This window comes from Micromesistius poutassou, assembly GCF_964030765.1.
Source record: "Micromesistius poutassou genome assembly, chromosome: 4".
Lineage (NCBI taxonomy): Eukaryota > Metazoa > Chordata > Actinopteri > Gadiformes > Gadidae > Micromesistius > Micromesistius poutassou.
In genome coordinates this window covers 14,688,829-14,716,274 of record NC_140274.1, presented here as the reverse complement: position 1 = coordinate 14,716,274, position 27,446 = coordinate 14,688,829, and the positions used below count along the sequence as shown (strand labels likewise).

At 44.7% G+C, this 27,446-nt stretch overlaps 3 protein-coding genes across 3 annotated transcripts; all 3 read right to left on the bottom strand.

Annotated features, from left to right (window-relative positions):
- Positions 1-381: 381 nt before the first annotated feature.
- On the bottom strand, positions 382-7,875 carry fam222bb (family with sequence similarity 222 member Bb). Its single transcript, XM_084467497.1, has 3 exons — positions 7,752-7,875; positions 6,230-6,357; positions 382-6,115 (listed from the first exon to the last, which is right to left on the bottom strand). Exons 2-3 carry the CDS (start codon positions 6,309-6,311, stop codon positions 3,822-3,824), a joined length of 2,376 nt encoding a protein of 791 aa, XP_084323623.1. The 5' UTR covers positions 6,312-6,357; positions 7,752-7,875; the 3' UTR covers positions 382-3,821.
- A 301-nt stretch (positions 7,876-8,176) lies between these two features.
- On the bottom strand, positions 8,177-18,599 carry LOC311342522 (flotillin-2). The gene is made up of 11 exons (XM_084467351.1): positions 18,395-18,599; positions 15,060-15,141; positions 14,024-14,114; positions 13,299-13,422; positions 12,826-12,944; positions 12,485-12,598; positions 12,127-12,246; positions 11,521-11,735; positions 11,096-11,279; positions 10,755-10,904; positions 8,177-10,615 (listed from the first exon to the last, which is right to left on the bottom strand). Exons 1-11 carry the CDS (start codon positions 18,441-18,443, stop codon positions 10,577-10,579), a joined length of 1,287 nt encoding a protein of 428 aa, XP_084323477.1. The 5' UTR covers positions 18,444-18,599; the 3' UTR covers positions 8,177-10,576.
- A 3,605-nt stretch (positions 18,600-22,204) lies between these two features.
- n4bp2l2 (NEDD4 binding protein 2-like 2) lies at positions 22,205-26,691 on the bottom strand. Its single transcript, XM_084466912.1, has 5 exons — positions 25,501-26,691; positions 25,219-25,343; positions 24,512-24,600; positions 23,647-23,723; positions 22,205-22,845 (listed from the first exon to the last, which is right to left on the bottom strand). Exons 1-5 carry the CDS (start codon positions 26,487-26,489, stop codon positions 22,701-22,703), a joined length of 1,425 nt encoding a protein of 474 aa, XP_084323038.1. The 5' UTR covers positions 26,490-26,691; the 3' UTR covers positions 22,205-22,700.
- Positions 26,692-27,446: the final 755 nt, after the last annotated feature.

Below are 27,446 nucleotides of genomic sequence, written 5' to 3'. Positions count from 1 at the left end.
TGCGCCGGGCGCAAGATAGGGCCCTTCTTCTGTTTGGCGCACATGGCTAATTTGCATACGCGCACAGGACTGTCGGAATAGGAACATGTCGGACTGGCAGCATTACGGGGGCGCGATTACGGGCTGGCGGAGTTACATTTAAAAAACGCGTTCAAGTAAAAATAAATAAGAAAAGCGGAATCAATTTGTGGCGCTCGTTGTTCAATCTGTGGGGCAGCGCCACACATTGGCCTATGTGTGGGAAACACTGCACGGCCATCACACATGTGCTCATTCGGAGCATTGTAAATAATTTATTGTTTCATTGTTGTAGCCAGTTCATTTATGTAGGCTAATAAATGAACCGTCAACAATGCGATCGGGATTTTTGAGGGGGGGGGGGGGGGGGAGCGATCAGGATTGTTATTGTTGTTGGATGTGTGGCGTGTGTGTAAGCAGGCAAAAGCGTGTGTCACACGGTGAACCCAGCTCTGCTTCAACTTAAAAAAAAAAAAAAAAAATCGTTCATACTCCGCGTTCGTACCACTAGAGAACGCTCGCGTTTGAGAACCACTGCTATAGGCCTACTGCATAAGAATAATTTAGATCGATATTGCGCAACAATCAGGAGATGGGGACCCCCCCGAATATTGAAGGGTATTTCGCACACTGATCTTTCTATTCAACTAGGATAACATTGTGCATTCATACATAGGGAACATATAGTGGCAACACAGGCCCAAAATACCCCTGAAAATTAGGCCCAAAAAAACTGGGGACAATGACTCTTTTAGGCTTTTATTTTTACTCTAGTCACATCTTCACAACGTATTTTCACAGGCATTACTGAAGACCAGATGACTCATGTCCACCCCGCCTCCATAAAACAAGCTATATTTCAAAATAAAAGCGCACACAGGCCTTTCAGGGACCGGGGTGGCAAAAAGAAGGGCGCATGGTCACTTTGGTCAGTGAGCAGACGGCAAACAGTCCTATACAACACGCATTGCAACAGTGTCTAGAAATTGTGGCACACTTTGGGACCGTGTCCCATGACACAGTATCAGTAGTTCAAAGTATTGTGACCCCCACCCCCCCCCCCCCCAAAAAAAAAAAACACCAAGAAAAACCAACAGTAATTCACCTTTAGTGCACCTCTTGCTCTCGGGTGTGCACCACTTGTGTGCAAGTACCTAAAGCCTCCAATCGAATCTCGACACGCACATCCACACACGCCAGCACTCTGACCCGTTTGGCCCCTGACAGCACCCGTCCAACGCGGAGGCACTTCATAGGACAGCTGTGGAACATGACTGTGTGGGGGCCCGGCGCGGCAGAGCACAACCACGCACAGGACAAGGTTTGATGTCTCTCTCTGGTCTCAAGTTCACCCCCCCCCCCCTTGCAACGGCCGGTGTCTACGATGACAAATACGCACAGCAACGTACCAACCGAGAATTATCCAACCGACAAGCTACATTTATTTGTATTATTCAGGCCACGGTGGCTCGCGATTATGAAGAGAGTAGTATGCCGCTTTGATGTTTATTTATTTGGACCAGTTTGATAGGATTTGGAAAGATGAGGCAAAGTACTCCCAAGTGGATCATCGAGTAGAGATAACAGTTCAAACCGAGAAGTATGCCAATGACCACTGAAACAATCCACACACTCACACCCTCCATCTCCCTCAAACGCACACACACACACACACACACACACACAAAGTGTTTTAAGATTCAACAGCAGCTTCAAGGGTCAGGCACGTCAGAGCCACGAAATTAAAATAAAATAAAAGACGAACTGCCGCTACAAAAGGAACCAAAGTAAAGAAACCCCAATCGTGAAAAAGCTAAGGCTTGAACCCCGAGGGTCTCTTCATGGCGCTCACCGATTTGCCCCCCCGTTCCCAGAAGGTAGAAGAGAGGAAGAAAGCTAGGGTTTTACAGTACAGGACTTCAGATTAAAGCACGCTCTTCCAACACCTGACCACGGCCACATGCCGCCCAGCATGGTTGTAGATAGGGACCGGGCGCTTGTGGTCACATGCTTCACGTATGGTACCTAATTCTGACAGATTTATGGCTTCATGAAACAGTGAACAGAGAATAAGTTAAAAAAAATAAAAATAAACATCTATCAAGTACGAAAACTGAAAGAAAGACCGGTGCCTAAAGGCTTTTACACAACTGGTATATCCCAGCTCTACATACCTACAAACTTTTGGAACTTGTATTAAGAATTTACACCACGGAGGAGGGGGATTATTTCATAATAGGTTAATGTGTCAATACTTTTTCTTTTGGAAGAAACCAGGTTTTGTTGAATTAAATAGCCACTACACATTCCTGATGGAGGCCATTTTGAATTCAAATCTTTCCTACTAAAGATAACACTAGGCTCTAAACAGAAGTCATTAATGTCACATCCTGCAAAATAACGTTTTAGTTTAAATCAAGGGGTTTAGTAGTGGATAACTATTGGAGTAATTAAGGCTTATGAGGAACAGGGCAGTATATACCCGAGGCCTGTTATATTGTCATACTAGAAAAGGTAAGAAAGTGGAGTATAAGCTGGACTGTAGCCCATGTAACCAGTAATCAACATGGGGAGGTTCTTTCTCTTCATAGGTAGTAGATACACATTGAAAAAAGAATAAGGCTAGTGTTTAGCAGGTCAAGAGCCCTCTCACACACGCACGCACACACACTAATAATTTCCATTTTTAAATGTCCTCCATGTTAAAGCAGTACACGGGTGCCAGAAGTAGTCTCATACCAAAACAAAAGGTTTCCTTTCCTGATTTCATTTTTTTTGTGGACTTGCTAGTGATCAATTGTAGTTTACCATTGACATCTATGCAGCCTATGCTGTAAAAGCCAACCAACCCATTGCACATAAGCAGAGGAAGGTTTTAGAAAAGATACAGATAATTTAATCCTACACTTGCCCAACTGTCAAAATATCCACTATGAATCAAGTAGTAACCGACAACATAAAACATAAAATAATAGAATTTGAATAAAAACCTTTGAAGACCTCTATATAAAGTATTAATTAACCCTATCAGGACATGGCACTTGGACCAAGGGTAGAGGAGGAAATGGAAGATATAATTTCAGGGAGAAATATATATTGCTGTTCCTTATGAATGCGCTTTCATTTATTCCATTACATGTGTCGAGTTCTGTCATTCTGCTTCACTAGACAACGTGAAGTCCGTTTTGAAAATCCATGTTTCCGTTCACGGAACCGCTCTGATCCGGACTGATCCCAGCATTCGCCGCTCCCGAGTGCAGGAGCAAGACTGTTAGGGAATTTAAAAGCCAAACCAAAAATCCAGAAAAATATGCGTAACCATCGCTGATTACAATCTTGAAAAGAAGATAAATTAAAAAGTATATAAAACAAAAAGGACAGCCTAAATCTTGCTTCTGGGCATCCCTTCGTTAAAAACAAAAAAAAAATAGGTTGCGCGATTCACCCTCGAAGTTAGCGCTGCGACAGTGTCCTCCACATCTCGTTTTAAATAAGATAAATACAGAGAGCAGCACATTCATGTTTGCAGTAAAAACAGGAATCCATTTTAAAACAGTGGAACAATCTCTTCAATCCCTTCATGTGGAACAAAGGAAACAACGCACGACCTGAGGAATACTGTGACACCACGGGCAGCCAGGAGACGGCCCCCTGCGGCACAAACAACAAGGGGACGCAATCCATCACTTGCAAGGCGACGCGGGACGAGCACAAAGGGGGGAGGGGGGTTTACACCGTGGGACGCAACACGCGCCAAACGTGACCCACTTCCGTGTGCAGCAGCTGCTGCTCCACCATGGCATTTACCGGTAGCCTGTGTGGTGGCCGTGGATGCCTCGGCCGTTGCCGGGGTCCTGCACCTGTCCGAGGGGAGGAGGAGCCGCCTGCCTCTGCATCTGCATCTTCTCCATCAAGTCCAGGCCTTGCTCGTGGTAGCCAGGCATCTGGAGGTCCCCGCCCAGGAAATCCATGCCCGGCATCAGCTTGGGAGGACCAGCAGAGTCCGCCTTCCCCGGGCGGTACTTTCCCCCAGGGTGGCAGTCCGTGGCAGCCCCGGGTGGCAGTCCCTGGAAGGGCACCGGGAGTTCCTGAGGACCGGAGCCCGTGGCGGGGATGCCGGTCCAGGGGGCTTGCATGTAGTGCCCGTTGGTGTAGCGCATGGAGGCTGTGGGGCCGCTGATGGGGGATGACTGGGGCTTCTCCGGGGGATGCTTGAGCGGGAAGGACTGCGCGGCGCCGGGCAGCTTGTGGGGGTAGCTAAGGTTCCGGGAGCCGGGAAAGCCAGGCTCGGAGGGAGCCTCCATCCTGGGGTTCTTGCAGGGGTGGATCCCCTCGTGGGGCTGCTGCATGTGGGCCATCTGGTGCTGTGCCCAGCGCTGCTGCTGTAGGTGGAGCTGCTGCTGTTGTTGTTGTTGCTGCTGCTGCTGCTGCTGCTGCTGGGCCTGTGAGGGGTGTTGGTGTGGATGTAACGGGTGTTGGTGTGGCTGCTGTGATGGGTGTTGGTGTGGCTGCTGTGATGGGTGTTGGTGTGGCTGCTGTGATGGGTGTTGGTGAGACTGTTGGTGAGGGTGTTGGTGCGACTGCTGGGATGGGTGTTGGTGTGAATGCTGTGGGTGTTGGTGGGACTGTTGATGGGTCTGTTGTCGAGCCTGCTGCTGTGGGTGTTGGAGCGACTGCTGCTTCTGTTGCTCCAGCTGATGCTGAATGTGCTGCATCTGGAGCTTCTCCGTCTCTGCGTGGAAGGCAGCCATGCTGCTCATGGCGGCCATGCTGGCCTGTGGGTGCATTACTCCGGCAGAGCCCTGGGCCTTGTCTGGTGGTCCCGTCATGAGGCAGGCCGACATGGGGCCCTGGTTGTGATTGGACACCCTGGAGCTGGCGTTGATAAGCAGGTTGCGGCTGATGGGGCTGGGGTTGGCGATCTGACCCTCGCACACCGACGTAGCGCCCATGCCCGCGCGGGCTTGGCAGAACTGGTTGATCTGGTGCACGATGCTATTGAGGTCTCCGTGCCGGTTCTGGTGTTGACTGCCCGCCATAGACAGTGGGATGGTTGAGGTAGATACGGTGATGTTTGGCGGGGCGTCCGCGTCGGGGGGCTTCCGGTGGGGTCCGAAGACGACGGGCTGCTGCTGGAGGCCATTAGTGTTGTTGTCAGGGGGCCCCGGGCCTGCTGCCTGGGGGCCCGGTGGCCCGTGGGGATGCTGTAGGCTGGGCAGCTGGACCCCGTCCTGCGCGTGGCGCAGATCCTGAGTCAGCCCTGGCTGTTGGAGTAAAGCTTGTTGGTGGTGGGCCGCCTGATGCGGGTGCGTGGGCCGGTGTTGGGGCGGCAGGCTCGGCGGCCCAGTTAGCCCCTGCTGCTGCTGCAGCTGCTGCTGCAGCGCCTGGGGGTGTGGCAGGCTGTGCTGCCTCTGCATGCCTTGGGGATGAGCCATGATCTGGGGTTGCTGCTGCTGTTGTCCGGTCTGCAGCTGGGGGCCCATGCTCTGTTGCTGCTGTTGTTGTGGTTGTCCGGTCTGCAGCTGCGGGCCCATGCTCTGTTGCTGCAGAGCTTGCGAGCGGGCCATACGCTGCTGCTGCAGAGCATGAGGGTGAGGCATGGCTTGGGCCTGCTGTAGACTCATTGGATGAGCCAGGTTGTGCTGCTGCTGTAGTGTCTGTGGGTGAGCCATCAGCTGCTTGTGGGCAGCCAGGGCCTGAGGCATAGAGGGGCCCTGCAGGCCGGAGGAGGGCTGAGGGAGGTTTAAAGTGCTTTGAGTGGCATAGGGTCCGTTGTGGGGGTTCATGGTGGTGGTGGGCTTTTGGAGGAGTCTCACACGTCCTCCGTCTGAGTCTCTGAAGCCTTTGGCGGGCGTGCGCAGGACAGCGAGGAGGCCCGCTCTGCCGCTGACCTGAGAGGGGTAGGGACTGAGGCGCTGGCTGGACCAAGATGTGTCCAGACCGTTAACCGTGCGCCGGATGTGCTTCCTCTGAGGTACTTTAATGCTGTTTGGGAAGATCTGGATTGTCAGCGGGTTGTTGGCGATTTTCTTAGCATAGGCGTCCAACTGTGCTGGGGTAGGGTAGTTGGAAGATCTCATTTTCTTTGTAGTTTCCCCTGGGAAACAAACACAGAAAACACTAATGAGAAAGAGCACGGAGCTGTAATGACAGCAGGAAGTTTGGGTATAGACAATGGACGTAGTGTGGGGGGGGGTTTGGAATCACTTACATTTCTGAAGCCCAGTGTTCATCTGCGTGCGGGAGAGAAGTTGAATGGAAGCGTCACCTGATGCTGGCAGGCAGGCCAGCATGTCACTGTTCCACTAATGCAGCATGAGTTACTCTCCCCTCACCACACTGTGGGGGAAAATGCCAGTCAGACGTTTACAACCCTGTATGTTGGTGTGAAAAGACCTTACCATAGACTCTGTACGAGACATACGGCCGCATGACCTCTGTGCATGAGGTGCGTTGTTAAATCTTGATTCTGTCTTATGGGTGGGTCAATTCATCAGAGACACAGGCCCACCCTGTTGCAGACTAAAATACTTTATTACAGTAGAGATTAAAGATAAAGCTATTAAAGAAAAATAGCATGAGGGTGGTTCTTTCCAAATGACTCAGTAAGACAGAGACGGCCTAGATTTGCCTCGTTGCAAGGTAATTAACAACTAGACAATTGGTTTGGTGGGGTACATACGCCCAGCAATATTAAATGACCCATAGCAATAGCAGTCAACAGCAGCTGATAAGATACTTATAGCAAGTACACCATATACACAGAGGGGAGAAAAAGCTTTAAAAGACAGAGGTAACCTCAAATGATTGACCAATTCTAAAAATAATATCCAAATTGCACATACTATATAAGTTTACATTTAGTCAATAAAATCGATTTTACGATATTCAATTGAAATTATTGGCATATGCTTGGAATGTAACTCTCAATCAATCACCTTGACTTCAATCCAAGACGCAACTGTATATTTAAAGTAAAGCCGACTGATTTTCTACATGGTAAGCAAGAGTGTGTTACTCAACGACATCACGCGTAGGAGACGGAAAACAAGTTGCATAAAGAGATAGGAAACAAGCATGAAGCAGTATTAGCAGTTACGCCATACGAGAAAGGTGAATCAGTGAGAGGTTCTGGGTGGGGTGGTCGGTTGATCCTACTTTTCATCGAAGCACAGGAAGCGGAGATCAAAGTGACATGCAGCTGTATGTCATGGTATCACATGATAGCATGGAAAAAAGGCCAAGGGGCAGAAAATCTAGACGTCTTAGGAATCAAAGCACTACACGCCGAGTGAGAGCGTTAGATTAACACAAAACTGTCTCCTCGAAACGGGTTCTATGATGACAATTTATCCCTTCGCCGTCTGATTCAACTCTAAAAAAAAAAGCCCATTCCTGTGTAGACAGTCCGTAGCTTGGTGAGCCTAGCATTTGTCTAATGTTAGCGCTCCATCCCAAACCTGATGCAGCTAGTTCCCAGTGGTCAGCGAGTAGTTTTATTTACCACGGACAGAAACACGTAGGCACGCCACACATACACTCCATCGACAGCCCTTCCAATCATTCAAATACACCAAATGTGATATGGGTCCAACAAGAGATTTCCCTTCAGACAAGCACGGCAGATAGGAAGTAAAGGTTTCTTTGTGTGACCAGGCCAGCTGGTCGGCTAGCGTTAGCTCCGATTGTCCAAAAACAACGAAGCGCACAACATTCACGACGAATATACTTACATCTCAATGTATGAGTTATGGATTCTCATTTTGTTGAGGTATATCGGTGCTATTTTTTGATAATAAAGTGACCATCCCCAGCTCTTCCTCCGTGTTTCTGCTGCTGCTGGATACGGCAGCAGCATTTACTGGGCATGCGCTGAAGAGATGTGTCGGTCGAGGACCACATTTCTGTTTAGGCGGCGATGCTGAGCGCCTGTCTGATAATCTTTCACGCCATATAAGGAACTTATGGGAAAGCAGAATATTTGCACCTGTTTCAGTTCACTAGTAAAAATGAATAAAACTAGCCGTATGCATTTCCCAGTATCTATTACATATTGATTTATTTTAACCGAACAGGTCTACGACTTAAACAAGATGTAACCATGTTTAAAATAATTGCTGCCTGATCCACATCTCAACAAAAAACACTTCACATCGGAGACTTTTAGATTAAGGTTTTATTTGTGAGTGACAGAATAATGAATTGTCAAAACGATCAAATGAAGCACAAGGATGGCATGCACTATCTCATGGCCATTTGAGATGTGAATTTATAACAAGCTAATAACATTAAACCATTTGACAAAACATTTTGAATCAAAGCTATACATTAGATCTAGAGGTGGGAGGATATCAAATAAATCGATTATAAGCAAATACCATCACAGTATTTTGAGAGCCCCCCTATAATTGAAAGGAGTGGAGAAAGGGAGAATTTGACACTGACAATCTGACAGAACACTGTCATTCCTCCTTGGCTCATACTCACACTGTATCCAAGAACAAACAGGAAATATCGGCTCTCCCAAGGGGTCATAAATGATGCATTCAATATTTTGAAGGAATTTAATAGTAACGTCAAATAATCTACGGTTGGCCGTGTCAGAGTGAGTACTTGTGAGGTGTTTTAAGGGGGGGGGGGGGGGGGTAAAAGCATGTCTTGGAGCATACTATTGTGGCTTCCTGAGAGGCTGAAGGCTGACTTCCAATATCAAACCCACCCACAAATAAATGCCTGTTAAAAAGGAGAACTTACAACTACAGCCTTAAGAGAGCAACTGGATACGTTTGGATTGAGGCCCCAAGTTATTGATGGACTGCCCAAAGAACTACCCCGTTGGTCCCTTCGGGATTCTTCCTGATTGTCGGTAGGAGAGCAACAGGGGAAGATAATCACCAGATGAACGGGACAAGCTTTGTTATTGGGACTCCATCCGGTACGGCTCATGACCTGAAAATGTCTGAATGTTGCCTTTGAGCTCAATGGACACAGCCATAGCAGCTGTGTAACCTATAAGGATCTGGAAAGACAAGTCACATAGCCAATCGGTGGAAGGGTGGAAGGCTGTCCATGCATTAATTACAGAGTGAAGGTTTACGGGAAGCAAACACCACACAAACAACTTAAACAGAACAGCTTGCAGAACTCAGTCCCTAAACGTCAACTGCCTTCAATGTTTTTGTTTCAAACATATGAAGCCGGCTGATAGAGTGGGGTAGTTGTACTAGCCCGAAAAAGCATGGAAACGTGATAATATTGAATATAATAGGATAATATTGACCAGCAGTATTTGTAACAGTAATATATATATATATATCTCTGGCACAAGTATAAAAGCATGAGGCAGACCAAGTAATTGTAGAAACATGGCTTGGACTCTATTTTATGAATAGAACAATTTATGAATAGAACAGTATTATGTCACCAGTCTTCTGCTATTACCTAGTTATTCGCTTGATAATAATTAAAGAACCAAACATAGCCATTTTGCCACTTACTTCCAAAACCAATCAATTCACAGCAAGTGCAGCGTTCACTGTCCCTACAATTCACGCGCTGAGACAAACATCCTGAGAGAACCAGGCTGGCATCACCCTCATTTCCTCCTTTAAACACCCCATTACCGATACGTTCCTAATATGGGACCAATTTACTTCGATTTTACAAAACATATATACTCAATATCTATATAAGAAGACTTTACCACAACATAGCGCTAACACAAATTATGGATTACCTTTCAGTTTGATTTCCAAAGAGGAATTAGAAGTGTCATTTTTCTAGGACTAACAAAAGTCCTTGTGATACAAAGTAGTAAAACTAACATTTGGTACAAATCTCTGGCAAGCGACGTGTTCCCCCCACCAGACATTTGTACAGTTAAAGAGTTTTTCTCAAAAAAAGGATTTTGAGCACCTCTTGCATTAATTTGAAATGTATGCACATACATAATTAAAATAACCTGAATAAGAGTAAATAAAAGTATCCAAAACATCAGGGTGAACCATGGCGATTGTAGACACACAATCTAGTGTTAGTAAGGTAGTTGTGGAGGGGAAAGTGAGGTTCACTTTTAGCCAAAATCGAGGAAGAGAGATACAGAAAGGTGAGTATGAATCACAAGACCAGGGAAAATAACAACAAGATATAACAAGTGTAACAAGTGTCTTGTTACCATGGTGATGTTGTCCTACGGATCAATTTCAAAGCATAAAAAAATACTTGAAGATAAGGGGTTGGTAACAGGACCTACTCCACTTATCGACAATTTCATAATGATGTCACTTTAGCGTTGTGCACAACGCAAGAAACTAAAAACACACACAAAAAAAAGTAAAGGATGATAAAAAATAAAACGTTTAAAAAAAGGAACAGCAGTACATGCTGATTTTCTGGTCCTGTAGAAAGTAAGGCACCAGAGGTCTTCTCAAAACCCACTTGTTTTATATATATATATATATATATATATGAATAAAAACAAGTGAATTCCTCAAGTGTATTAAAAGGCAGTCTATGAGAGTGCATACGACCGATGTTGGACTGATGTGGTGTCACGTGTTTAGGCTTGAGCATTGGTTAGCTGCTGCAACAACGGGATCTGTTTAAATAAGCAAAATACACACACACAGGTAAATATATCATCACTGGATTAATCATGATGCTAAAAGTCACTGTAAATTCCAGTCGATTTGTGAGGGCAGTGTTCATCAATCTGGTCTGACTTCCACTAGGCTTACCTTGGAGAGATCCACGCCTGTGAGAGCGTTGACAGTGACCGGAAGCTCGGCCAACAGGCGGGTAACCTCGCTAGTCACGCGACTCCCTTCGCCACTAAGAATGACGATCTCATTGGTTCTGGCCAGAGGAGCGGCCACCTTTGCTGCGATCTGGAGTGGTGGGGGGGGGGGTGGGGAGAGAGTTGGGTCGGGGTGAAAGAATGAATGTATGGATGAGGAACGAATGAGATAACACAGTGATCATACTCTACCATGTTGAATACGTAAGCTTGAATGAAGCTTGTGTGTGTGAAAGCGTCCGTGCGTGTGTGTATGTATGTATGTGTGCATGCGTGCGTTACCTTGGGCAGGGCCTCCAGGACTAGGGCGGTCTGGGCAGCCTCTCCGTACTGCAGGTAGGCTGCGGCCTTCAGCCTCATCTTCTCAGCCTCGGCCCTTCCCACCGCCTCGATGGAGCCTGCCTCTGCCTCTCCAATCTTCCGGATCTTCTCGGCCTCCGCCTGCGCTGTCAGCACCCTCTTCAGCCTGTGCAGAACAACAATATCACAACGCCGTTTCTAGATGGGTCCTTTATTGGTTCATTACATTTATGGCAGGTGTGGACCACACACACACGCCTGCACACCCACATGATTGGAACTTAATTTCCTCCTGGGCTCAGTAGAACGCTGTGCTGTTGTGCATGTCCTGTGAGAAGTTTCAGATCCAGCGGGTGTCAAGTTAAGAGAACAAAACTACGTGGAGGTGTGTGTGAAAAGACACTGACTTCTGTCCCTCGGCCAGCTGCTGGATCTTGTAAGCCTCGGCCTCAGCGGGTCTCTTGACGGTGGCTATGAGCTCCTTCTCCATGCGGTCGATCTCCTTCTCCTCTATGGTGATCTGCTTCTTCCTCTGCACCACCTCGATCTCTATCTCCTCCAGCCGGATCTTCTGCTGCTCCTTGGCCCCCTGCAGCTCGTAGGCCAGCTGGGCCTCCGCTTTCTGGTGGAGGAGAAGGGTTCAGGTGTTATTTTTCACTGCCATCCTCCTGTACCTTCTATATATTGCATCTTGTCACGTTCTATAAACACACAGCTGCACACATGCATGCGTACACAGACATGCATATAAAGACAAAACACATAGAAATGCGCACACACACACACACACACACACACACACACACACACACACACACACACACACACACACACACACACACACACACACACACACACACACACACACACACACACACACACACACACACACAGTCTCCCATACTCAGGGTGAGCGAGCTCTTAGCAACCACAGTATCCACTCTCTCTAATTAGCCGCAGCCTCCATAATGCATTAGAGCCAGGATAAACAAAATAAAACCTAAAATGCAAACCTTGGTGTTGACTTCCTGGTTGAAGGAGGCTTTCTGCAGCTCCAGCTCTCGCTTGGAGTCGGCCATTCTGGTGTCGGCCTGGAACTTGACGTCCATCATCTCCCTCTTGCACTCGGCTTCCTGTGGTGGGAAGGAGGGCCGGGGACAGGGGATGTATTACGACACCTGTACTCCCAGGTCCGGAGAGGTTCCCCAGATGGTTATGGTTCTACCAAAGTGGTCATGTTACTTTTAAACATCTTGAATCAGAAGTCATTATCTTCTCTCAAATCTTCAAATCATCATCTGACTTTATTCACTGTTCACTGTTCATGTTGTGATGAATGAATGATCTTGGGACACAGCAGTGCCAACGTACCCTTATACCAGCATCCCTTTCTGCCTCGGCCACGCCGATATCAGCATCTCTCTGGACAGCCGCCGTCTGGGTCTTTCCCAGGGAGCTCAGGTAGTCTACTTTATCATACACATCCTGAAGAAAACACACAGACACACCTTCAGGAGCAGCCAGCTTGGCATAAACATGTATGTGAAAATACTTTTTATGTTGAAACACATGATATAAAAAATGGGTTTAATGATTTTAGACATTGTGTCTACGACTGTTATTTAAGCTCTCTCGCGCCCTTCCCCTCCCCCCCCACTCTCTCGCTCTCCCCCCCTCTTTCCCTCTGTCTCCCTCTCCCTCCTTGGACATACCTTGATGGTGAAGCTGAGGATCTCGATGCCCATGCGTCCCACGTCGGGGGAAGCCACCTCCCTCACCAGCTTGGCAAACTGGTCTCGGTCCTGGTAAATCTGCTCCACCGTCAGGGTGCCTGCACACACAAGACACATCTAGTAACAACCACACAATGGAGTACCCCAATGAACATAATTTAGTTCCCTTTAGGTTTGCCAACCTTAGCGACAATGAATGCCAGTGCTAGGTTGGTTGTGAATACGTCAATCAGTTACGCAACTGCCCATATTTGGTCACCACAACAATCGTGATTACAGCTCTGAAATGCCGCCAAATTCTGATTGAAGACATAACTGTCCAGCCAGGGCCGGACTGAAAATAATTGCAAAACATAACCTTGAATATCTGGATGGTCTCTCAAGGCTCCTCCGGTACAAGCACTCTCAATTAAATTAAATTCCACTATAAGCACAATAAAAACGTTCCCTACCCAGGATGGAGCGAAGATGTCCCTCCAAGGTTTGCAGCACCACAGCTTTGATTTCAGTCACCGTTTTACTAAGGAACTGTTCACAGGCAATAGCCAGCAGGTCATGGTCCGTCATGATTTTCACCTGGAGAAATATAAAAAGACATTTTGCATCACATCTCACCTCCAACTGTCTTTAACAGAGGGGTGGTAGTGGTAAAGTCAGTACAATAGTCTCTTGCGGGTTTGGGTCGGGACCCAAAATGGGTCATGATCCAGTTGGAGATGTGTAGTGGCTTGACTCTCCGACAACTCTGATGTGTTTTTTTTTCCCCATTATACAATAGGGGTGTGGCTTGACTTGGTGCGGCAGCCCAGCAAATCTAGGATTTCCATCCCCATTACAACTTGACGGTGTCTTTAACTGACAACGCTTTAGTCTGAGTTGAAGACACAACACACACATTTATTGTATAATTGTATTTTATAGGTCTACATTCCTACAATTTGAGAGACAACATGTCTTTTGGGTCCCGAGATGAAAAGGTTTAAGAGCTCCATTCTTCAGGCTGTTTGACAGTTGAAAGGTTCTGATGTCCGACTCCCAAAGTCTGCAGACTACCTTCAACGCCTCTTAGGAAGATGTCCCTATAACCCCCTACCTGCTGCTCAATGTTATCGGAATTCACTGTAAGCTGTTTTGGATAAAAGTGCAAGGAGCAACTAGGTGATATCACAGGTCTTACCTGAGCCACACCCGTGACAGTGATGGCCACGCCCTCTGCTGTCTCCACATCCTCACACCTGGGCTGCAGGGTCATGATCTCGAGGGTGATCCTGTAGGGGGAACACAGGTTGAAACACAGAGCACCGGGCAGGTCTACTGGCAGCATCAGGACGGCTCATCGCTTCATCCCTGAACACCACCAGGCAGAAATGGACATGTAGAAATACTAGTGGGATGGATGAACGAATGAGGAGGAGAATGTCTGTGTGAGCGAGTGGCTGATGAAGTGAGTGAGTGTGAGTGTGTATGAGAGTGAGGGAATATGAGTTAGTGTGTGAATGTGAGTAAATGAATATGAGAATGTGAGTGTATGAATCAATGCTGGAAAGCGAGTCTTTCGGTGCTATGTTGTTGTAGCGGCTATACTTTCAAAACAAAGATGCAGTATATTTTACATTCCCAATTTGTTCCAATGAAACAAAATGAGAAAGCAGAACTTAACACAGACAATAAACACCATTGAATGGGCCAACGGGGAGATCACTGCCGAAACAGGAAGTGGCTAACAGTTGGCAGTGTGGTCTGGAGTCACTAGTCACACTATGCTGTAGACTGCAAGAATGCAGGGATAGTAATAGCAAACAAGGGGTTTATGGCCCTTCAGAAGGGTCACAGAACACTTAAGACGTCCATGTAGGGCAACAGTCAAACAGCACTGGATTAGGAATACACCAACCTGCATAACATTCATTAAAATAATTATAGTGGTTGGGATTGGTGATAATAAATGTACATTTATTTTTCACATATAAATCTAATTTCATATGGAAATCTAAAGTCCAGGACAAAAACAAACAGTACGAGATAAGCATACAAGTTAAATACAAACAGTCAAAAGATTAAAAAAAAAAAAAAAAGTAACTAACTAAATAAAAAGGTTGCCATAGCTACAGCTAAGGACACCAACAACAACCCATCCTAACAGGCAACAGAGTCCAGAGAGACCATCTGATTGGCTTTATTGAGTGATCAATAACGTTTAAGTGAGCGGTCACCTCTGTGTGTCGGAGATGAGGCACCATGCCCAGGCCCAGCCGCCCACCATGTAGGTCTTTTGGTCCGATCCACAGCACCCACCTGCGGGCACAGAATGGAACAGCAATGAGCAATAGTTTAGAGTGGCATACATTCTGAACATGGGAGTGAGAATGGAACCCCCAACCCTGGCGTCTAAAAGCATGCTCCGAGTTAGGTTATAGCACCACATAGAGTCATTTAGTAGAAGCTCTCATCCAAAGTGACCATGTGAGGTGGAGAACAATCAAAGCATAGGAGAGAGAGTGAGAGCGAGAGTGAGGTGTTAATTTACAAAACTGTGTTTGACCATTGATAGGCAGCTTGCGGTTTAACCTTTAACCCCATGTGTAGACTAGTCACCAGGGCCTCTAGTAACCCACTAGAGCAATGGTTCTGAGACATAGATTTAGGCCAAAGTATTTTACTTCATACAGTTGTCACATTATCATGTGACTAAAAGCGAATCATGTGAGATGCCTATTGTGAAACATTCAACTCCAAAATCTAAACCAAATGACATGTGATGAGTGGAAAATTCCAGCTTTGGCCAATAAAGTAAAAGTCAGTTTGTTTATGCTGCTGCCAAACACTGCCAGCTGATTACACTCGGCTCTCGCACCATTTATAAAATCAAGAGGGACTTATATTTTCTCAACCTTGCGCTTAACCAATGCAAGATACTGTAGCAAGATAAAATAGCCTTTATTTATACAAAATAAAATAAATTAACTACTGTTATCCAATCTGGGAGAATTTCAGAACATTGTGTTTAGAAATCTCCAACACAAGTTGACATGCAAATCATGTTCTATACAGAGGATCGGTTAGTTTACCACAGTTCCTGATCCACTGTCCTTCCACCTGAGGTGCAGTGACAGTATGGGAATATATCCTTTTTACCATCCAATGCTAAAACTGTGAAGAATCTTTCCAGAGGGGACCAAGGAGAAAACACAGTCATAGATTGAACAGCTATTACAGAACAAAAAGTTAAATTGGGTCTGTTTAGAGCAACCTTTTCAACATGCAGTGCCAGTTGGACATTTTCTCGTTAATGAGTGTGCCTTAAGCAACAATATATTAAATATTAAGCTGAATTATGACACAGCGACCAAAAACATTTTCAGAAGACCTGGAATTGTATTATTTCCATATAGTCCACAATCATGCATCAACATTTTAAAGTTTTTTTTTGTTGTTATATTTGCAACATGGGCTTACAAATTATAATTACATATATCCCATCTTAAAATACTGCTTTCAGAAACTCAAAAACATATATGCACTGTGAGAAATGTAAAAACAGACATATGAGAATGATGGAAACATCCACATCAATATCTTTAAGACATGTACAGCTTTGCAAAAACCATGTGAAGGCCATGCATACAGGCCACTTGCAACAATATTTTAAATATTTTCTGAGAACCTGCAAAAAGCAAAGCTAAAACGGAAACACCTAGATGTGGTCAGGTTCGGAGTTACGTGCACAAGCTCTGACCCCCCCCTGTGGCTTTGTGCTTTTCCGGGGAGAAATAAACAGTTGCATGAAGCCAGCAGTCATAAGCCACCCATGATTTATTTTGTTGACTTTATAAAAATGTTCTTACATCAGGTTGGGTCACAAGAAGTGATGTGAAGAAAAATGTGTTTCCCTCTCCAAAAGGTTTTGTGCTGGTGAAATGGTCTGCATGGCTGAGAAAATGTCTTCAAGAGGGTACATGAGTAAAGTTTTAGAACCACTTGTGACGACCCTGGTGAGTCTTTGACTCCACCCTTGCTTTGACTCCACCCTTGCTGTTTGGTTTGCCTGTCCTCTCTCTCTCCCTTTAATAGGTGATGCAGTTCAGGTGTGCCTGATTGGTAGCAGGATAAAAGCCCTGCATTTACAACAGTCGGGGCTGCTCCCTCCTCCTGGCGTTTTGGCTTTCTTTGTCCTTTGTTTTGTTACACATAGACTGACTTTGCATTAACACTTTTGGTTACTTACATTTAACTGACTTACACCACACTTCTTTATCTTTATCCAATTTAATTCTGTTAAAATTATCTTATTACTTTAATAAATTCTCTATTATTGTAAAACGGCGTGGTCTCCCCCATTTCATGTTTCATGCAATAGAGCCAGCATGTCATATACTGCACTGATATGTATAGCCATTTCTCATCTCCAATCGTGTTACAATAGTGAGCAATGCCTGTGGACTATTAGGTACAAGTCTTGCTAGCTACCAGCTTAAAACCCTAATGATAGAGCTTGGACATTAAATATGTGTAGCTTAAAGCAAATAGCACATTTGTTCACCTACTACCTGTAAAACTACATAGCAACAAGCAGTCATAGCAGGAGGCAGTGGAGGCTGGAGTAATTATAAGTCTCATTGCTGATAGTCTAGGATGACCACAATACTGTCAGCATTTAGAGGCCGACACTCCCATAGGGTGAGTTGTGGGTCCTCCTTACACCAACTACCTTCCTAAAATGTAGAGTATGGTGGCTGATTTATATGACGGATGATGTTTAATGACGGACCCTGCTGACCATATGCAACAGGTGGGGTTTAGAGGTTATAGCTTAACCTTGCTAGATTGATATGGATTAAGTGATTCTCGTCAAGTATGTTGTTTCATAATGGCAATGGAAGCTATTCAGAACCTAGGCATGTAGCTTACTATCATAAACCAACTATTAAACTTTCTGGAATAATGAAATCCCTATTCTCCATCATCTGGATGATATTATAGCCTAATATTTGTAAACAAGTAAGGACCAACGGGCTTGACCAAGTCTCACAGCACATTTTTTATGACATATTTTACAGGGTCACTTCTAAACAGATTACCTACTTTTTAACCTAAGTTTGTGAAAATGAACTTGGAAAACAAGATAAAAGGCCTACATGTATCGTTAAAACACATACAGACATACAGTCAATGTTTTAAAGTAAGTAACAGAGTAATTGAATCATGCATGCATACAACTGATAAGTAGCCTATGTGCCAGGGTCCAGGTCATCGCATAATCACAGACGGCAACCGTCGTTAGTTCTCTCTCTCACACACGCACACACAGTTAGCTTAGCTCGCGTAAAGCTGGCGTCTTTAAAAGGATTGTCATGCAGGGATTTGAAACGTAAGCCTGACTAGAAAGCACATCCCGCTCGACATTGATACGCGGGAGAACCGCATACAGCGACGATACTAAAGCACCAATCACACGGGTCCGTGGTTTACAACAGCGATAGATATAGCCTCATAAACGAGGCTACTAGAGAGTAGCTCCGCGGCTAGGATGGGAAGGAGCGACACCTACCAGACACGACCAGGGCTTCATTCGGTCCGACCGTGAGGCAGCTCCCCATTTTCACTCGAGATGTTAACGACAAGAGAAACGCGACACAAACGGTTTGACAGCGTCACACGTCTTGTGTTCCTTTGGTCTTTAATGAGAGACGACAGCGTAGAACCGAGGAAAGCGACAGTTCCACACAGCGCGTAGAAGAAGACACAAACACAACAGCCCCCGCCCTATGCGCCGCTCACTACGTGCCCCGGGTGACGTCACGTGTGTCAACAGCAAGACACGCCCACCCATGGATGTTGTTACTCTAGGATCAGAATCAGAATCAGCTTTTTGACTCCGGTAGGGTGGACACTCTCTCAGACAGTAGACTGTAGACAATAGACATACAAACAAACATACACATACATACGCACACAATATAGAAATGTTCCACATAGGGAAGATATAGGCTGCGTGCCATGGGACACAGCACAAGTAGCATGGGTAAGTGTTACATGTACAGTGCACCCTATAGTTATATGTGTCAATATTTAACTAATATTTCGTGCTCCACAGAACGAAATGTTCGTTCGTTGTACAGAACGAAACGAGAGAGAGAGAGAGAGAGAGAGAGAGAGAGAGAGAGAGAGAGAGAGAGAGAGAGGCTTCAACATGTGTGTGTAGTAGGCCTACAGTGCACTTATGTATGCGTCAAAACAACAAATGCATCAAAGGGTAAATGTAGTGTATTAAGGATACTCTGATTTCCAGCACGCTGCGTGCGCAAGTTGAGGCTAATTTACATTTACCAGCAGCGTTCTACGCCCGTCTCACGACCGACCAAAGCTTAACTTTACGAAGTTTTCAAATAGGATTGCTTTACAAAATAGGATTGCTTTCTAATGAACGTGCATGATGGGTGATGCAGCATTTAAGATCGATTTCTAAAAATGTAAAATTGTAAAATAGAATCGGTCAACTGGAAACAACAAAAAGCCCTAAATGGTAAATGGTCCTCATTTATATAGCGCTTTTATCCAAAGAGCTTTACAGTGTTAACTGACATTCACCCATTCATGCACACATTCAAGTCACACACCGACGGCAGAGTCAACCACGCAGGGCCACGGGGACACCACGACGACACTCAGCTAGGAGGAGCCGTGGATCGAACCAGCAACGAGCGTCCCACGAGCGTCCCTCGTTATAATACCGCCAATGCCTTTGTTGCTGCGGGCCAAATACCATTAAATTATCAACTACTTTCGTTCACTTAAATGTGTCTCGACACCTCGCCATTCAAAAGCATGGATGATTATTTCTAATGTTGAAAATAAATAACGAAAAATAGGGATAGGCCTAATGTGGTCTTTGGTGTATACGTTTGCATAAACCCGACGTTATTGAGCTAGTTTACTTCAGGTGTAGGCCTACGCCTTTTTGGTAAATACATTCATGCATGGGGTGGTCGTGGTCCAGTTTACCTCAGCAGTTATTACCAATTACTTCCATGGGATCCCACTGTGAAGGATTTATGGCTCAACATCGCCCCCTAGCGTGCATCAGCCTGCAGGCATTGAATTAATAAGCCTAAATTGGTCTGTGCTGTGTCCTGATTGGCTGAAGAGAAATAGCCACATCGTTGCGTTCTTAAACTGGACCTGGCTCGTTGCAAGTCGTTGCGTCGCAGATCTTTTGTCTGAACTGGGCGGGTTCAGAGTTAACGGTTCGATTTAGGTTTTGAGAAGGGTTAGGTGTAAGGCGGTGAGGTTCTCTGGGTTAAGGGTTATGGATAGTTAAGGGCAGGGATCATGGAATTGACTGGTTGTGTGGGGTTATGATCCTCCACCCACTAATATCACGTCAAACTAAATCTTATCAAAAACAACCCCCCTCAAATATTTAATATGGAATAGGTCTACACTTTATTGGTGTCATAACAACAGTGGTATGAATATCAATAGGCCTACATATTGCCTATTACTAATGACTGCCCTCCTTCACTAAAAGCCCTCGTCTGATCTGATGCGAGCGTGTGTTTATGATCGCCTGCTTTGATTTATCACAGTAGCCTATTATTTCATTATTTCACTTAAGCACCGGAGCAGAGATAAACTGATTAATCATCTCAAGTTCCTGATATTAAACTCCTCATTTGGGATACAGCCTCCTCATCACTGTTTTAACACTAAATGTAATTCAGCTCCAATGTTCTTCTCCTATCGGATGGCTCTCCCATGGTTAACTCATATTTATATTAAGTCATTAAGCAGACGGTCTATATCTAAAGCAGGGATGGGCAACTTTCATGAGTGGCCACAATTTTTCATCACCATCATAAAAATAATAACAAATTATGTGTAGATATATGTCTGTATTAGTGGTGATTTCATTTGTGGGTGGGGCGATGTCATGGAGGGGGGGGTCTGGGGGTCCTCCCCCAGAAGATTTTGAATTTGGTAGATGTGATTTCCCGTATTCTGGTGCATTTTGGGATGGCCACTACCTAAAAATTAATTCAGATTCATAGCTTATGTGAATGAGTGATTCATATTTTTTTCAGTGCAAAGGGCTCACATATACATCATCATTCAATGATGGCACAAAACTGAAAAACAGTGCAAACAAAATTGGAGTCACTACAAACCCCAATGGTTGCAGTCTACCTGGAGGCATAGAGCAAAGTCCCTAACCCCTATCTCCTCAATGGCACATACTAGGTCTTCATACAGAGGAAAGGTCTGGTTGATATCAAATCTGTTTCCCATGATCTCTTCAAATGTCTCAGCAGAGATGACCGGTCATAACAGCCAGCGACGGTTGGACAATTATTTTAATGCTATTCTGTGGTTCTAAAAACACCCATGCAGTATCGCATTGAATTCCGGCTGTCACTATAAATAGGAGGTTGGTATATTTTCGGAGCGTCTCGATCATTAGTCTCTGCGGGGGTCTGTGTACTCTGTGTTTGGGCGTGTGTGTCTGTGTGTGTCAGGATGCGGTCTTTCCTTCTTCAATCATGCGTAATACGATTTCGTCCGCTGCTCACTTCCACTGACAAGCTATTTATACCCTACTGGGCCGATGGAGGAGAGACAGAGAGGGAGGTGGGGGGCAGAGTGGAGAGGAGGGAGAAGAGGAGACGAACAACGTATCTCTCATATCCAGACTCAGCTGTTCTTCTCTACTGCTGATACATGGGCAGTAAGGACACATTTTGTCATTTAGGAAACGCTTTTATCCAAAGCGACTGAATATTTTAAAGAAACATTCATTGAGAAGCAGGTAAGGGTTAGGGCATCTCAAGGTTGCAAGGCTGTGGATGTTAGCGGGGAGTTGAACGGCAGAACCACCAGACCCCTACAGAGAAGAAAGCAGGCTGATATTCTGGCCTTGCCGTGGTCGAAACAGAGCAGTTCAACCATATATACACATAGTATTTATAATCTTATTTTATACAGAAACACCAAAAATACTAGTGAATTAAATAAAAAAGATAGATTTTCCATTTTTAGAAAACATTTCATACAGAAGTTAGAATTTGAATGATCAATTGAATGTAGCATACAAAAGCAGATGCGTATGACCAATTCAATTGACTGTTCTGGATTAAAAAACGTCAACATCTATATTGTCTTATTGCCAACCTCTACTCTCTGGTGGGTTGACAGCCTAATTTGTAAAATGTGGAAGAATTTAATAGAATTTTTTTTTCTCCTTTTTCATATATATATATATATATATATATATATATATATATATATATATATATATATATATATATATAAGCAACGCTGGCCTGTACTGGCCTGTAAGGGGCCAGTAGATATTTCCAAAATAGTAGTTTGGTTTTTAGTCTGTTAAACTATAGGTCATAGCTTACAAGTTAGAAAGCAAATATGATTAACATTTAAGACGTGTCCTATCTAGGGCCATTGGTCAACTCTGGGCTTTTGTAAAAACATAGCGATGCAACAGGCTCTGTGGAACAAGACCTGCTATCCATGTTGATACAGAGGGCTAATTATAACGGATTGAATACAAGATTGTTATTTTCATGGGGTTACACACTATTTTAAAACATACTTGTGAATATTTTAATCCATTTCTGTCAAGTCCTTCCGCTAGATGCCACTAAACACACTACACCTTTAAAGTTAAGAAAGTTTATTATCTAAAAGCGCAGACCAAAGAGTTCAAATCTAAACTAAATCTTTTAAACACTCAATGTAAAAAATAGTTGTTTCGATCCTATGGCAACCCTGAGTAACACTGTAAAAATGTAGTTACTGATCTGATAACGAACGTTGAATAGAAAATTAAAAATAAACGTTGGTTAAGGTCTTCTTTGTTGGTGTTGCGTCTGGACGCCGCTGTGCAGTGGCTCTTGTGACGTCATGACGGTCTCCACGGAGATGGGGAAACAGAAGCGCTCCAACATCTGGGAGATCTTCTGCTGCAGGACGCCATGTTTGTTCCTCCTGGGGACACAGGTCAGGGTTGGGAGGTTAGGGCTTTGTGGTTGAACATTACAGATCAGTCGCTCACTTTCAGGCGGTCAGTTTGTTAGTGTGTGCGTGTATGTTCAGGACGAGATGTTTTCTCTCTCATGAGCCAAAGGAGAAGACTGCGTCAGAAAGGATTTTTATTACCCTATTATCCTTCTCAAATTGTAAAGGAGGCCTATCAATCAAACACCAGCAGGGTTGGACATAGACCAGAGCAGTTGATCAGTAGATAATACATTGTTTCCAGAACAGATGATGTGCTTGCATATCATACCAAAATCTTCCACGATTGAAGAAGCGAACGTGGCTGCTTGGTCAATATTAGACAAGGTGTAAGACAGCAAACGGGTTAGAGCACATTCAGGAATATGTTCACGTCTATAAAAGTGGCAGACCTTGGTAAGATGCACGCACACGCTCATAGACCGTAGACTGCTGGTTACGATGTATGATCTACTGATCGACTGCTCTGGTCTATGTTCAACCCGGCTTCTGCTTGATTGACAGGCCTCATTCACATAGAGAATCGTCAACGTGATAAGGATGATAGGGCAATCAAAAATGATAAAAATGTAGAAATATAGCCTAATTAATCCACAAAAATGTATGAATCCCAAAGCAAAATCACATGTATTAAATTTGAACTATTGAAACATATATTCATTTAATATATGCTGGATGCATCTTATTTTCTTATGTGGCACAAATGGTGTTTCTCATAACAATCTCAGTTCAATACACACACCCACAACCACGTTTGGAAATAAAACTCACTTCTCCAACTCAACGGGATCAAACTTCCACTGAGTGTTTGGTTCTTCGAAGTAGACTCTGTACCCTCGCTCCAGGGCCTGTAGACCACAAAACAACTCATGATGATCCTGTCCTAACACACGTACCGTATACATATACCACAACATTGATGAATACTTGTTGTAAGAAAACTACGTAATTTCGCAGCGGTACATTTCTTTCCAAAATGGAACATCCCGGAATGGTTTATTCCTAAGAATTGAGATTGAGTCCCTCAGGATACACATTGAGTTGTATGTATCATGGGGTCTTTATAGTCCTTATGCTGCTATCCATTTGGCCTTTTGTGCTGGTACGCCGACCTGCTCAACGAGAACGACCTGGCTCTTCCCACCTTAAAAGTGTTCCAGTAGTCTTTTGTGTGCGACGAGTGGGAGAATAATGGACGCCTGGAGGTGGCAGCAGTAGTAGGAGGCTAGTCATTGTTGTTAGCAACATTAGGCTCTTTAGCAAACCAGCTCGAAAAAAAAAACCTTTACATTGTATTGCATGCATAGCAAGACCGTGCAATGCATACAATGGTGACCGGATTAAAGCAGCAACGCAATGAAGTGTTTAAGAGCAGTGTACATTGACATTAAAGACACCAACGTGGAACAAAGAGAAAGAAAATACATCTCAACTTTATTAAATAGGGCGCACTTTGCGACTCCATTACTCATTAGAAGCCCCAGTGGGAGCTTGATATCTCCAAAGAAAAGGAGGCGTGCCTCAATGCGGCAATGCATCAATGCCCTAAGAAAGCTGGGAGATCCGACTGGGATTGTGGGCATACCAAACAAATGGATAGCACCATTACTAGTCTGCATCTGAGAGCGCCACCTACCATGATGACGTAGGGCTTCATCTCCCATGCCTGCAAGTTGGTGTTGTCGATGATCAGTGGAGAACGACCCTTCTGCATAGCTTCATCCGCTATAGACCACGGAGAGAGAGAGATTGTTCCGGTTAGTTAGTTAGTTAATTGTCCTACAACATGGCTCTATCAACTAGAGACCAGGGGAGAGGGTTTAGCTAGTAAGGGTTGTTGAGGTTATTTAGTTTGTTATATTACTTAAGGTTAGTTATTTAAGGTAAATTAAGCTTGGTTAGGTTAGTTTATGTTAGTTAGTTAAGGGTCCTACAGCATGGCTTTATCAGCTACAGTCCTAGGGAGAGGGGTTAGTTAGTTAAGTGAGTGAGTTGGTTAACTAGTCAATTGAGTAAGTTCAAGGATGCCAACATCATGCGGAGGAGGACATGGGGCTCAAACCCAGTACCTTCTTGCTGGGAGTTGACCAAAATGTTAACGTTTGATTTCACTCTCAGTATTTATTATTTTCATCAAATTATTTGTATACCTCCTGTAATAATGTCAGGTTTGCATGGAACATGAAAGGGATGAATAGATGGTTTGCAAATGCAGTAGCATTAACAAGTTCCATAATGGCAGAGAAACTCAACATCGCTAGAATTGCTCGATATTTTCGTGTGGATTTATAAATCATAATCTTTTGCCTAGCATTGAACCTGCCCTCATATTGACCACTATACCTCGGTTCTGGTTCCATTGATGAGCTATGGCCAGCAGACTTGGATCATACAGGTAGCCGTCCTGGTTGGCAAAGTAGTCATCAGTACTGAGAATCACCCCACTGGGCCCAGTACACACCAGCTCCCTGTAAAGCATTGACACGTTTTGTCAAAATGATTATATTGACAAGGATTTACACCCATCACTATCTCACTGCCTTGCTGTTATCCATGTCAGGGATATTTACTAAACTCAAGAACATTTAACATCACACTGTGTTGGAGAAAACACCAACTCCTTACCGAGCAAACGTTGATTTACCAGATCCCGGTAACCCACGCATCAAGATCAGTGACAATGACGATGATGAGTCTGGGTCTTTGGTGGTGTAGTCCTCCTCTTGTTGTGAGTTGACCAGTTTGGTTTCTGCTGCAGAATTCTGAGGCCAGGCTGGCTCTCCGCTGCAACCCCCCCAACGGTCATTGCCCGGATGGGATGGAGGACTGGGTCGACAACCCGGAGGTTGTGGATCACGACACATGCCGGGTGGGAGGAATTGGTCTGGTGGGAAGTGGGAGTCCTGAGGATGGGGGTAGGGGTTCCAATGGGGCACAAAGTGTCCTGGTGGTGGGCCTGGGAATGGCCCAGAGAAGCGGGGGTGAGGAGGTTGGAACCGTTGGGGCGGTCTCGGAAAACCCATCATCTGGGGATGATGTGGTCGCCAGTAGTCATCCTCACTGGGTCGTTGTCGCTTGGGGTCGTGGTTGTACGGGACATCCGGCTGCCAGTGTTGTTGTTGAGACTGGCGATTAGGATCGTTGCCTGAATATTGGAAGGAATCGTAACTTCTCTTCTGGTTTGTATTTGGCGGCTCTCTTCTGGTGCGTATGTCCTGGTTCGGTGCCTGTTGGTTCGGGGGACGCGGAGCAGCGTCCGGTGAGTCCAAAGACTCTAGTTCCTGGTAGAAGTCATTCAAGCTGTCTTCAATATTCTTCCCCTTGGGCTTGGTCTTGTCCGGGCGAGATGCGGTCTTAGCCGGGTGAGATGCGGTCTTAGCCGGGTGAGATGCGGTCTTAGCCGGGTGAGATGCGGTCTTAGCCGGGCGACATGCGGGACCAATGAAACTGGTACTGGTCGATCCTACTTTCTTCAAAACATTCTTAACGCCTTCAGGGTCACTGCTCTGCTTTACAGGCTTCTTACTTGACGAGCTGCCGTTTAAGGTTTCCCTCAAACTTAGCGACACTTTGGTGGTGCCGAGTTGGCACCAAACCCCACCGGTGGCATACATAAAGCAGAATTCGATTATATAAGATTTTAAAATACAACCCAAAAAAGATTCAACCGCAAATTATCCTTAAAGCGCGTTATTAACGATACAAAGGACGAAAACCGTAAAGACTCAACTGAACACGAGTGCTTGGAATTCTGACAGTTAGCAATATATCTTTCTTAACATATCGAAAAGGGAATAATCGTAATCATGGGGATCAAACCACAGACCCAAACACGGAAGTCTGGTCACGTCGTCAGTCTTCTTCTCTGGTATTCAAATGTTAGACATTGCTGAGTCGCCACCTATCGACCAAAGTAGGGAGGTTGATCTACTGGTTCGCCATTGAATTTCTAAGCAAAATGTTCCAAAGCGCTTAACAGAAAGGATGTATCACAAAAAAGATGATTCACAAAACCATAATGTAAAACAATGAAAAAAACAGGAACAGACACATATAGTGGTATTTAACTGATATGCTTCCACTACATAAGCCTTCTAGGCCACTAAGATCCTCTGAGACCAATCTGTTAAATATCCCCAGAGTCAACACGAAACATGGGGAAGCAGGATTTAGTTACTATGCAACAAATAAACTCCCTGAGGATTTAAGACTTGCCCCAACTCCGACAGCTTTTAAAACAAGACTGAAGACTTTTATGTTTGCTTTAGCTTTCTGCTAAATCTTAAATCTACAATGCTTCTATTTTTTTTATTTTATTAGTAACTTTGCCTTTATTTTCTCACTTTCTAAAATGCATTTTTTAACTCTACCTTTCTAAAATGTTTTTTTAAACTTTGCCTTTATTTTTTATCTATTTTACTTTTTACTTATATATTTTCTTTTATTGTATGACAATGTTTATATGTGAAGCACTTTGAGTCTGCCTTGTGTATGAAAAGTGCTATATAAATAAAGTTGCCTTGCCTTGCCTAAAAACAAGAGGAAAGAAAAGAGAACCCCAGTATTGATTA